At 45.6% G+C, this 13,994-nt stretch overlaps 1 protein-coding gene across 3 annotated transcripts in view; it reads left to right on the top strand.

The window, feature by feature from the left end:
- Nucleotides 1–6,931: 6,931 nt before the first annotated feature.
- The window catches only part of DGKD (diacylglycerol kinase delta), a 140,039-nt gene continuing 132,976 nt past the window's right edge, over nt 6,932–13,994 (top strand). For 2 of the 3 annotated variants that reach the window (XM_039912852.1, XM_029065293.2), the window contains exon 1: nt 6,932–7,135. In XM_039912852.1, coding sequence (XP_039768786.1) covers nt 7,112–7,135 — 24 coding nt within the window. In that variant the 5' untranslated portion in view covers nt 6,932–7,111. The remainder of the gene's footprint in view (nt 7,136–13,994) is intronic. The other variant, XM_039912853.1, reaches the window with a different exon arrangement.

Below are 13,994 nucleotides of genomic sequence, written 5' to 3'. Positions count from 1 at the left end.
TTGTAGGTTCTTGTTGCAAGTATCTAAATCACTCTCCAAATAAAGCTTGATAATTCTGTTGCTGTTTCAAGTGGCGGTGATTTCCACGCCTGGTGCTTTTACACGACAAGCATTAAGATGTCTAATAATCGACGTATTTCTGTACTGTCTCCAAATTCTGCTCTCTCTGCAGTATGTTATCCAATAACAGGTAGATAAAGGAGTGGAAAACAGAAGAAAAAAGGTCAGTATTGCTTTTGGCAGATGGAAAAGCAGCGTGACCACGTGGATAGAGGACGGAGCTGGGAGCCAGGACCTGGATTCTAGTCCTGGCTCCGCCACTAGTCTTCTGTGTGACTTTGGACAAGTTACTTACTTCTCTGGGCCTCAGTTACCTCATCTATAAAATGTGGATTAAGACTGTGGGACATGGACTAGGTCCAGTCCAACCTGATTAGCTTGTATCTACCCCAGCGCTTATTACAGTGCCTGGCACGTAGTAATTGCTGAATAAATACCTTTAAAAAAATTGACAGGCCGAATTTAACACCACAGGGCAACGAGTTCTATACTACATTGGAGGCCTACAAAGCAAAAGGGATGTTTATCCTTTTGAATACTTAGGCATCCTGGACGCGGGTTTGAAAGAGAAGGAAGCTTTACCGGTGTCTCTTATTAACTAGATTCAAAATCAGTTCAGGTTTGAAAGAGAATAATAATAATGTGAGTATTTGTCAAGCGCTTACTATGTGCTGAGCACTGTCCTAAGAGAAGAAATCTTCACCCGTGTCTCATTAACCAGACTCAAAATCAGTTCTGGAATATTGTCAGCTTAGCTATTTGGGGCAGTGTTCTCAGCAGCACATCTTCACCGCGGGGGACACGTGAGGAGAGAGGATGAGAGCAGGATACCCAAGCGGTTCCTGGGGAACTGGCAGGGCCGCGTGCCAGCAGGAAGAGTAGAATAAACACAGTGAAGACATAATGAAGCACAGACTGAAAAATTATGACAAAGCAGTGGCCTTTTGGAGACTACCACAGTAGACAGATCCGAGTGGAGGATAGCAATTCGAAGAGGGATCGTTCTTCTTGAGTGAAAGTTCAGCATGCCATGAGGCCGGCTTGAAAACAGAGAGGCCTCTTTGGGTTGCATGTGCATCAGCCCATCAAGAAACTATCTCAACACCAATAATGCTCAACAGAGTGTAAAAAGCACGGGCCTGGGAATCAGAAGATCATGGGTTCTAATCCCAGCTCTGCCACTTAATAATAATGATGGTATTTGTTAAGCGCTTACTCTGTGCCAAGCACTGTTCTAAGCGCTGGGGCAGATACAAGTCATCAGGTTGTCCCAGGTGGGGCTCACAGTCTTCATCCCCATTTGACAGATGAGGGAACTGAGGCACAGAGAAGTTAAGTTCATTGATTCATTCAATCGTATTTATTGAGCGCTTGCCATGTGCAGAGCACTATACTAATCGCTTGGAATGTACAATTCGGCAACAGATAGAGACAATCCCTACCCAACAACGGGCTCACAGTCTAGAAGGGAGAGACAGACAACAAAACAAAGCAAGTAGACAGGCATCACTACCATCAAAATAGATAAACAGAATCATAGATATATACACATCATTAATAAAATAAATAGAATAATAAATATGTACATATGTACACAAGTTCTGTGGGGAGGGGAGGAAGGTAGAGCAGAGGGAGGGGGTCAGAGCGATGGGGAGGGGAAGAGGAGCAGAGGAGAAGGGGGGCTCAGTCTGGGAAGACCTCCTGGAGGTGAGCTTTCAGTAGGGCTTTGAAGGGGGGAAGTGTGCTAGTTTGGCGATGTGAGGAGGGAGGGCATTCCAGACCAGAGGTAGGACGAGGGCACAGCGAGGAGGTATAAACAGCTGAAGTGGAGGGCTTCTAACTGAGGAAGTGTCATCTTGGAATGCAGTCCTCGTTACCTCACCAGTCATCGAGGCTAAGGGAAGAACAATGAGTAGTTGGTTTACAGAGTAAAACAAAAGAAAGTAAGTACAATAGTTGGCAAAGGAGCGTGGCTCAGTGGAAAGAGCATGGGCTTTGGAGTCAGAGGTCATGAGTTCGAATCCCGGCTCGGCCACTTGTCAGCTGTGTGACTGTGGGCAAGTCACTTAACTTCTCTGGGCCTCAGTTACCTCATCTGTAAAATGGGGATTAAGACTGTGAGCCCCACGTGGGACAACCTGATTCCCGTGTCTACCCCAGCGCTTAGAACAGTGCTCTGCACATAGTAAGCGCTTAACAAATACCAACATTATTATTATGTGGTGGGGAGAAAAATAGTTTCCCCAGTTACTAGCTTCAAATATAGTAAAAACAGGCAGGTCTTCGGCTGCAAATGGGTCCTAAGTAGCTGAAAATCATCCATCCCTCCTCGCTCCACCCTTTCCCTCTACATCTCCTGCCACATTCCCTCTCCTCCCGGCGATCACCTCCCCAACACTTTTCCAGCACTTCCTTCCCCTCCCGACATTCATGATAACTACCCCCTTGACACAGCTGTACCCCCTTGATCTCTTCCACAAATAGTGGGAGCAGGAGGAAGAATGAGAATATAACTGGGAGTACAAGAAATAAGTTAGGATCAAATACCTGAATAAATAGTTGAATGTACAAATAAATAAAAAAAATGACACCTACATTTATAAGGGTAAAGGTTATGAGGAAAATGCGTATGAGCTAAAGGTGGGTGTTGACTTGATGCAACTAGGGTGATAGTCTAAGTAGGAAGGAGGACAGGTGTTCACTACCCATTTTACAGATGAGAAAACTGAGGCACAGAGACGTTAAGTGACTTGCCCAGATGGCAGACGACTGGCAGAGCTGGGATTAGAATCCGGGTCCTCCGACTTCTAGATTTGTAATTTTTCCGCTAGGCTACAATGCTTCAGTTCTAACTCTCAAACTGTGAGCCCCGTGTGGGAGAGGAGCCGTGTTAAACCTGATTACCTTGTTTTATGCCGTCGAGTCCGACCCATAGTGACTCCATGGATACATCTCTCCCAGAACAGCCCACTCTCCATCTGCAATCCTTCTGGTAGTGGATCCGTAGAGTTTTCTTGGTAAAAATACGGAAGTGGTTTACCATTGCCTCCTTCCACGCAGTAGAGTTGAGTCTCCACCCTCAACTCTCTCCCGTGCCGCTGCTGCCCAGCACAGGGGAGCTTTGCCCTGTAGCCGATTGCCTGCCACTCGCTAGCCACTGGCCAAGCTAGGAATGGAATGGACAGGCCTCTGCTTGACTCTCCCTCCCGTAGTCGAGACTGGTAGAGGACTGGAAAATCTCCTGGTGTGATCCTGAGAGGGGGATTATCTTGTAGTGATAAGGATAACAATAATAATAATGATGTGGTATTTGTTGAGCACTTACTAGGTGCCAAGCACTGTACTAAGTGCAGGGGTAGATACAAGATAATTAAGTCCCATATGGGGCTCACAGTCTAAATCAGAAGAACAGATATTGAATTCCCATTTTGTAGATGAGGGAACCGAAGTACAGAAAAGTTAAGTGACTTGCTCACCCAACAGGTAAGTAGAAGAGCTTGGATTAGAACTCAGGTCCCCTGACTCTCAGAACCATTCTCTTTCCACTAGGCCCAGTCCTTAGTACAGTGCTTGGCACACAGTGAGCATTTTACAAATACCACAATTATTATTATTATTAGAAGGCTCTGCAAGGAATTGGATTTTGGTGTTTTCAATGGTGAAAATCTAAGCCATCCCCATTCTAACAAGCCAACCATAAGTGTCTTGACCGATACCACAACTAATAAGGTCATTTTTTTCATTCTGAAAGAAATAGGTAGGCAGATCAAATGACTGACTGATCTTGACAAAGCCAAAAATTACAGCAGGTTTGATTATTTGTTTCATACATTTTTTTTTCTACTTCCCTTGTGGAAATTAGTATATGCCCTTGAAACTGTACTCCCTAAGCACTTGATAGTCACCGCGCCCTCACAGCACTGATTTTCATATTCTTAAAACTCTGTCATTTCCCCTTATCTGTAATTAATCTTAATTAAAACTCAACATGTCCAAAACTGAGCTCTTTATCTTCCCTCCCCAACCCTGACTTTCCTATCACCGTGGATGGCACGACCATCCTTCCCATCTCACAACCCCGCAAGCTTGGTGTCAACCTTGACTCTGCTCTCTCATTCACCCTACATATCCAATCCGTCACCAAAATCTGCCGGTCTCACCTTCACAACATCGCCAAGATCCGCCCTTTCCTCTCCATCCAAACTGCTGCCTTGTTAATACAGTCGCTCATCCTAACCTGACTGGATTACTGCATCAGCCTCCTTTCTGATCTCCCAACCTCCTGTCTCTCCCCTCTTCAGTCTGTACTTGACTCTGCTGCCCGGATTATCATGGGGCTCAGTGGAAAGAGCCCGGGCTTGGGAATCAGAGATCATGGGTTCCAATCCCGGCTCTGCCCCTTGTCAGCCGTGTGACTGTGGACAAGTCACTTCACTTCTCTGTGCCTCAGATACCTCATCTGTAAAATGGGGATGAAGACTGTGAGCCTCATGTGGGACAACCTGATTACCCTGTATCTGCCCCAGCACTTATAACAGTGCTCTGCACATAGTAAGTGCTTAACAAATACCAACATTATTATTAAAGAAACATTCTGGGCATGTCATCCCGCTTCCTCAAAATCTCCAGTGGTTGCCTATTAACCTTCATATCAAAGAAAAACTCCTCACTACTGGCTTCAAAGCTGTCCATCCCCTTGCCCCCTCCTACCTCACCTCCCTTCTCTCTTTCTACATCCCATCCCACACACTCCACTCCTCTGCTGCCACTAACCTCCTCACTGGACCTCATTCTTACCTGTTCCGTCATCAACCCCTGGCCCAAGTCCTACCTCTGTCCTGGAATGCCTACCCTCCTCACCTCCGCCAAACTAGCTCTCTTCCCCTCTTCAAAGCCCTACTGAGAGCTCACCTCCTCCAGGAGGCCATCCCTGACCGAGCCCCCCTTTTCCTCTGCTCCTCCTCCCCTCCCCATCACTCCAACTCTCTCCCTCTGCTCTACACCCCTCCCTGCCCCACAGCACTTGTGAATATATGTACATATTCATTATTCTATTTATTTTATTGATGTGTATATATCTATAATTCTACTTTCATTCATTCAATAGTATTTATTGAGTGCTTACTATGTGCACAGCACTGTAGTAAGCGCTTGGAATGTACTTTATTTATATTGATGCTATTGATGCCTGTCTACTTGTTTTGTTGTCTGTCTCCCCCCTTCTAGACTGTGAGCCCACTGTTGGGCAGGGATTGTCTCTATCTGTTGCCAAATTGTACTTTCCAAGTGATTAAGCAGTGCACAGTGCTCTGCACACAGTGAGAGCTCAATAAATACGATTGAATGAGTGAATGAGTGAACCCAGGTCCTTCTGACTCTCAGGTCCTTGCTTTATCCACTAGATCACGCTGCTTCTGGTACGGTAAGATATTGCATATGCCATATATTCCATAGCATCTTCCATTTGTGATGCGAGCCCAAGGCAACACAACACCTTGATGCATAGGGAAGGGGTGAGAGTCACTCAGCTATTGTATTCACAGGGCCCACGTTCAAGACTTCTGTCCCTTTCTTAGATGCCTGCGGTGGATAGAGAAATGCAGGGATCCATAAGACGGGATAATGGGAAAAGCCAAATAGTTTGCCAGCAGCAGTGATTGAAATGAAAATTTAAAGATGTGTATTCTGTAAAGGAATTGATTGTGTTGTTGGTCTAGAATTCTTTTGGGCATTGAGAAACTGATTTCACTGCAGCTTAGGGGGACCATATTTCACTAGAGTTACTTCCTGATTGCTTTCCAAGGGTGAAATTAATACAAAATGCATTTGGCTTAATTCATTTAATTATAGTTTCTGCCCAGATCCCAGAGCTACGTGAAGTTTATATGCCATTGAGGCTGGCAGACTTTCCATGTTTTAGAGCAGCCCCTCCCCCCTGGCCATTTCCAGGGCTGCCAAGCCAAGTTTGGGAGTGTGGCCAGAGGCAGAAAGATGGGCATCCAGAGAGACGGGCATCTGGGGAGAGTGATTTGTTTAGTACAGTGCGTGGTACATAGTAAACGCTTAACAAACACCATTATTATTATTATTATTATTATTATTATCAGAGCCACAGTGATTCTAGCCTAGGATTTCCTGGCTCAGCCCTAAATTGCCCTGGGAGCTGACTTTTCCCCTGGGCTGTTTTCTTTTTCTTTTTTTTATGGTATTGCTAAGGCAATACCAGGCACTGTACTAAATGCTGGGGAAGATATAAGCTAGTCAGATTGGACACGGTTCCTGTCCCACCTGGGGCTCACAGTCCTCATCCCCATTTTACAGATGAGCTCACTGAGCCCCAGAGAACTGAAGTGACTTGTCCAAGGTCACACAGCAGACAAGTGGTGGAGCTGGGATTAGAACCCAGGTCCTTCTGACTCTCAGGCCCCGGGCTCTGTCCACTAGGCCATGCTGTTTCTCGGCCGGTGGTTGAAATCTAGTAAGGCCAGTGGTTGGCAGCCACAGACCTGAGAATGCAACTACAGAGATGACTGGATCATCCTCCAGGGGCCAAATAAGCTTATTTCCAACCACTTTGGAGAACCGGGTGGGAAAGGAGGCTTTTTTTCCCCAACTCCTTGATTCAGATGCACTGTGGAATCTGAAAGGGAGGGTATAGGGAGGGTGTGGGACGGGAATCAAACTCTCCAGATCCACATTCTCCTTTTCTTTATGGAAAGAGAGCACCACAGCCAAAGGGAAAAGAAAAACAGAAAGGGGGAACCGCTGGCTACCCTGCTCCGGAATCCAAGGGATACTTCAGAATGCCTTTTTGTTTGCATCACACAAGTGTCACCAGATATTGCTGACAGTGTCTTGAAACCAAAATGAATGGCCTCCAGGACCACATGGAGCCAGCTAAGCAAAATATTTGGATTTCAAAATTTTAACAGGCTTGCATAGCTTGGACACTAAAAAGAAATCCAAGAGCCATGATTTTTTGGAGGCCCCAGTTGAAATCCATCCCTGCCTCTAGCTGCTGTGCATTCAAGAGCCTTGGAATTTGGCGAATATGGAACAAAGGAATATTAAACAGGTACCCGAAAGAAGTACGATCCTCTTCACGGCTTTCTAGAAATCCAGGAGAACTGTAACTAACGACTCAAGAAATGCTTTTGACAGCGGTCCTGTTGAACCGTTAGGTTCAACGCAGAAATCATACATTATCTCTAGTTCAGGACACGTTGGAAAATAAAATGGAAATCTGTTTTACTAGGAAATGATTTCCTCTTTAATGTGAGGGAGGGAAAAAAGTAACCCTACTTAGCTATCAGTTGGGCTTAATAGACAGACGAATCATTAGGGCAGCTCTGTTAGAGGCTCCACATCAATTCTTCCCATTCAGTCTTGCTCCTAACAAGAATGTTGTCCGTGAGGGCCCCAGCTCCACCTGAAAATATAGACAGCAGAGCATCCCAAATAATGTGGGAGAGCTGAGTGAGATAATAATAATAATGATAATAATGTTGGTATTTGTTAAGAGCTGTACAGTACAGTGCTCTGCACATAGTAAGCGCTGGGGTAGATTCAGGGTAATCAGGTTGTCCCACGTGAGGCTCACAGTTAATCTCCATTTTACAGATGAGGTAATTGAGGCCCAGAGAAGTGAAGTGACTTCCCACAGTCACACAGCTGACAAGTGGCAGAGCCGGAATTCGAACCCCTGACCTCTGACTCCCGAGCCCGGGCTATTTCCACTGAGCCAAGCTGCCTCTAGCATCTCCCTCCAGGCAACTGTCAGTCACTAACAACAATAACCTGGAGAGAGGGATGACACAAGAATGGGATGAGGCTCCCCGCTCAGGGAAACATTAAATGATAACACCTCGAGTTGTGTAAATCCATCAGCCAACCTTTGCACTTATACATTCATTCGTTCATTCATTCAGTCATTTTCATTGAGTGCTTACTGTGTGCAGAGCACTGTTCTAAGTGCTGGGAAAGTACAATTCAGCAACAGATAGAGACAAGCCCTACCCAACAACGGGCTCACCCCTCCTCAAATACTCAATTATATCTTCAAGTATTTATTTTCTCTCAATCCTGTCATATTCATATGATCAATTTCATCCTGTTCTTCTTTCACTATGAGGACATAATTTATGGGAATTTCCCCCTCATTAAACTGTATACTCCTTGAGGTCAGGGGACATGATTTTCATTTCTGTTATATGCTCCTTAGTCCTTATAACTGCACCATACTCTACATTCAATAGAGAAGTAGCGTGGCCTAGTGGATAGAGAATGGGCCTGGGAGTCAGAAGGACCTGGGTTCTAATCCCGGCTCCTCCACTTGTCTGACGTGTGACCTCGGGCAAGGCTTGCCTGTTTTGTGACCGTGGGCAAGTCACTTAGCTTCTCTTTGCTTCAGTTATCCTCAGTTACCTCACATGTAAAATGGGGATTATGACTCTGGGCCCCATGAAGGGACTGTGTCCAACTTGATTAGCTTATATCTACCCCAGTTCTTAGAACAGAGCCTGGCATATGGCACTTAACAAATGTCCTAAAAAAAGTCAGTCTCCTAGCACTCAAGCTACGTGCTGCTTAACACAGTTTAACTGGGTGGGACATATGAAGAGAATAGCAGGATAGCAGGATACCAAACAACTATGAATGGAGCACTGAAATTAGGAAATGGAAAACAAGGCAGACAGAGGAAATGTCTTAAGGACACAGGACTTGTGTACATATCTAGAAATTGTTAATATTAATGCCAGTCTCCCCCTCTGGTCTGTAAGCTTGTTGTGGGCAAGGAACATGTCTACCGACTGTTGTACTGTACTCTCCCATATGCTCAGTATAGTGCTCTGCACAGGGTAAGCACTTAATAAATGCCACTGGCTGACACACTGAAACAAAGCCTCAGGTATTGCTGCATCCCTGCAGAAAACTGGGTGTCAATTGTCAAAGATAGACCAGTTTGGGGTGCTGCATTTCATGAGAATTTCACGAGAATTTCATTTCAGGAGAAGCGTCATAAGGATTGAGAAGGAAGTCTTGTCTTGTGGGTCCCATATTGACCTTTCCAGTCCCCTTTACACTTAATCAATCAATCAATGATATTTATTGAATGTTTACTGTCTGCAGAGTACCGTACTAAGCCCTTGGGAGAGTACAACTGAATTGGTAGGCATGTTCTCTGTTCACAAGGAAGTTACAGCCTAGAAAGGGAGACGGACATGAAAACAAATGAATATACATGTACGTAAGTGCTGCGGGGCTGAGGATGATGTAAAAAGGAGACGGAGTAGGAAAATGAGGACTTAGTTGGGGAAGGCCTCTTGAAGGAGATATGGTTTTTAATAAGGCTTTTAAGGTGGGGAGAGTGATCGTCTGTCAGATATGGAGGGGGGAGGGAGTTCCAGGGCAGAGGGAGGATGTGGGCGGGGGACTAACCGCAAGACAGATGAGATGGAGGTGAATTTCACTTTCAGTGATATCTTTGAATATTAAGGACAACTATATATAGTGGTTTAAGGTCAAGAACCCTATACTACTGTTTATGCATTCGAGCATAAAACAACTCTTGTTAACTGGCATTTCAGTTACTCTTCAAAATGGTTTGAAACAGGATTTGGCTCGGATGTAAACTGTGTAATTGCCCTCCTGATAGGGAATGTCCTGATAAAGGTGTGGTAAACTAAGAAGGGCAGGGGATTGTACAAGATAACACACTGTGATTCAATCACTGAAAAGGCACCAGAAAGGATTTAAAGTTAATGAGGGATTACAGACGGTGGCAATTTAGAAATGAGAATCCTCCACCCATGCCTAATCCATAAGGGAATCATAATTTGCCTTAACTGGATAAATGAATCCGTTTATTTAGAATAATATACAAAGCATACACTAATATAGGGATGCAGCATGGCACAGTAGAGAAGCAGCATGGTGGAATGGATAGAGCACGGGCCTGGGAGTCAGAAGGTCATGGATTCTAATTCCGGATCCGCCACGTCTGCTGTGTGACCTTGGGCCTTCACTTTTCTGTGCCTCAGTTACCTCATCTGTAAAATGGAGATTGAGGCTGTGAGTCCCACGTGGGACAGGGACTGTATCCAACCCAATTTGCTTGTATCCACCCCAGCGTTTAGTATGGTACTTGGGATATAGTAAACATGTAACAAATAGCATTATTATTATTGGTAGTACTATTTTAGGGTCCTTGGCAGAAAAGAGTCGAGAGAGTGATGGCAACAGGAGTATTCAATAGTATTTATTGGAATATTCAATAGTATTTATTGAGCGCTTACTATGTGCAGAGCACTGTACTAAGCGCTTGGGATGAACAAGTCGGCAACAGATAGAGACAGTCCCTGCCGTTTGACGGGCTTACAGTCTAATCGGGGGAGACGGACAGACAAGAACGATGGCACTAAACAGCGTCAAGGGGAAGAACATCTCATAAAAACCGATGGCAACTAAATAGAATCAAGGCGATGTACAATTCATTAACAAAATAAATAGGGTAACGAAAATATATACAGTTGAGCGGACGGGTACAGTGCTGTGGGGATGGGAAGGGAGAGGTGGAGGAGCAGAGGGAAAAGGGGAAAATGAGGCTTTAGCTGCGGAGAGGTAAAGGGGGGATGGCAGAGGGAGTAGAGGGGAAGAGGAGCTCAGTCTGGGAAGGCCTCTTGGAGGAGGTGATTTTTAAGTAAGGTTTTGAAGAGGGAAAGAGAATCAGTTTGGCGGAGGTGAGGAGGGAGGGCGTTCCGGGACCGCGGGAGGACGTGACCCGGGGGTCGACGGCGGGATGGGCGAGACCGAGGGACGGCGAGGAGGTGGGCGGCGGAGGAGCGGAGCGTGCGGGGGTGGGCGGTAGAAAGAGAGAAGGGAGGAGAGGTAGGAAGGGGCAAGGTGATGGAGAGCCTCGAAGCCTAGAGTGAGGAGTTTTTGTTTGGAGCGGAGGTCGATAGGCAACCACTGGAGTTGTTTAAGAAGGGGAGTGACATGCCCAGATCGTTTCTGCAGGAAGATGAGCCGGGCAGCGGAGTGAAGAATAGACCGGAGCGGGGCGAGAGAGGAGGAAGGGAGGTCAGAGAGAAGGCTGACACAGTAGCCACAGTACCCAGTAGGAGCTGGGTAGATAGGAGTTTGTTTGGGTTTACTCTAATTCCCCTCTCCCCGATCTATTTTAATGTCTGTCTCCCTCTGAAGACTGTAATCTCCCTGAGGGGAGGGACCACATCTAACTTTATAATAATAATAATAATGTTGGTATTTGTTAAGCGCTTACTATGTGCAGAGCACTGTTCTAAGTGCTGGGGTAGATACAGGGTAATCAGTTGTCCCACAGGAGGCTCACAGCCTTAATCCCCATTTTCCAGATGAGGTAACTGAGGCACAGAGAATTTATGTGTCTTGCCCAAAGTCACACAGCTGACAAGTGGCAGAGCCTGTATTTGAACCCATGACCTCTGACTCCCAAGCCTGTGCTCTTTCCATTGAGCCACGCTGCTTCTCTATTACACTTTCCCAAGCACTTAGTACTGTGTTCTGCACAGTAAAACCTCAATAAGTACCACTGATTGATTGAATAAACTACCCCTTTGTACTCTATTTTCTGTCTTTTAACCTCTCTAGACCTCAATAACTCCACTTCAGATGACAAAAAGATTAATGTCGAACATTCAGGATAAAAGGCACCATGTTAATATCCAGTAGGGTGATGGTTATGTTTAACCTCGACATCATTCTTGGTAGTATCACAAGAGAATGTGGGAGCAGGTTTTTAGAAACCCTGTAGCTAGAAAGGACTCAAGTCTGAAGTGGGAGAACTTTTAGGCCTTCCCAGACTGTTTCCTCTTTTCCCTCTGCTCGGTCTGCTCCCTCCCCTTTCCCCCTTCACCTCCCCTCAGCTAAGCCCCCTTTCCCTCTGCTCCTCCCCCTCTCCCTTCCCCTCCCCTCAGCACTGTGCTCGTTTGTATATATTTTTGTTACCCTATTTATTTTGTTAATGAGGTGTCCATCCCCTTGATTCTATTTTTTCATGTTTATGTTGTTTTGTTTTTGTCCGACTGTCTCCCCCGATTAGACTGTAAAGCTGTCGTTGGGCAGGGATTGTCTTTATCTGTTGCCGAATTGTATATTCCAAGCGCTTAGTACAGTGCTCTGTACATAGTAAGCACTCAATAAATACTATTGGATGAATTTTAGTTCTAGGAGTGGCGGAGCAGGATCATTTTAAAACTGGGAGAAATGGGCAATTGTCCCCAGCTAATGTTGTGGACAGGGAACATGTCTGTTATATTGTTATATTTTACTCTCTCAAGCATTTAACGCTCTGCACACAGTAAGCGCTCAATAAATATGATTGATTGACTGAATGATTGATTGATTGATTGTCTGGAACTCATTCATTCATTCATTCATTCGATCGTATTTATTGAGCGCTTTCTGTGTGCAGAGCTCTGTACGAGCACTTGGAAAGTAGAATTCAGTAACAAAGAGAGACATCCCCTGCCCACAACGGGTTCATAGGCTAGAAGGGGGAAGACAGACATCAAAACAAGTAAAGAGGCACCAATAGCATCAATATAAATAAATAGAATTATAGATAGATATGCATCAAAACAAGTCAACAGGTGTTAATTATAAATAAATAGAATTATAGATGTATACATATATACACAAGTGCTGTGGGACAGGGAAGGGGGTTAATTCCATCCTTAGGTGTTTCCAGTTCCATGCAGAATAATTCTCTGAGTCAGGATGACTGCATTTGGGTGAAAAACAGGCGTAGCAGGGATGAAGTGGCACACACTCCCAGTTTGCCTATCTTCCAGGTGAGTTCATTCATTTAATCGTATTTATTGAGCGTTTACTATGTGCAGAGCACTGTACTAAGAGCTTGGACTGTACAATTTGGCAACAGATAGAGACAATCCCTGCCCAACGACAGGCTCACAGTCTAAATGGGGGAGACAGACAACACACCAAAACAGAACAAAAGAAAACAAGTAGTGTGGTGAGTTGCAAGTCAAGCTGTTAGTAAAGTGTTCTGCTCAGAGTAAGCGCTCAGTAAATACGATCGAATGTATGTAGTCCCATAAATGCTTGGGGTAACCTCACTCTCTCACTTGTCAAAAGTCAGAGAATGTTTGGGCCCAGGGAGCAGAGCAACAGCGTGGCTCAGTGGAAAGAGCCCGGGCTCGGAAGTCAGAGGTCATGGGTTCGAATTCCGGCTCTGCCCCTTGTCAGCTGTGTGACTGTGGGCAAGTCACTTCACTTCTCTGGGCCTCAGTTACCTCATCTGGAAAATGGGGATTAACTGTGAGCCTCACGTGGACAACCTCATTACCCTGTATCTACCCCAGCGCTTAGAAAAGTGCTCTGTGCATAGTAAGCGCTTAACAAATGCCAACATTATTATTAATTCACAAGTTTACACTGCCCCGGGGGCTAGGAGAAAGGCAGCTGGCTTGATGACATGGGTTTGGGATTACTGTGTCAGCATCCTAGTATTCTGGGAAGACAGGAAGTAGACTCCCTTCTGGCTTCACCTGATTTTCTCTCCTGTGGGAGGTCTGATGGTGAAACAAAGGGATTTTATGTAATCTGGCCTCTGCATCACTTAAATATAGGAGAAAATGGGTCCCGACATTTTCAGCAAGACGTGAGCAAGGGAAGATCCCGTCACTGGAGAAGCATTATGGTGTAGTGGGTAGAACGCGGGCCTGGGAATCAGAAGGTCATGGGTTCTAATCCCCGGTCTGCCACCTGTCTGCTGTGTGGCCTTGGGCAAGTCACTTCACTTCTCTAGGCCTCCGGGACGTCTCCACCTGGATGTCGGCCCGCCACCTAAAACTCAACATGAGCAAGACTGAGCTCCTCATCTTCCCTCCCAAGCCCGGTCCGCTCCCAGACTTCTCCGTCACCGTGGATGGCAC

Source organism: Ornithorhynchus anatinus, chromosome 1, assembly GCF_004115215.2.
Source record: "Ornithorhynchus anatinus isolate Pmale09 chromosome 1, mOrnAna1.pri.v4, whole genome shotgun sequence".
Taxonomy (NCBI): Eukaryota; Metazoa; Chordata; class Mammalia; order Monotremata; family Ornithorhynchidae; genus Ornithorhynchus; species Ornithorhynchus anatinus.
This window is presented reverse-complemented; position numbering and strand designations above follow the sequence as displayed.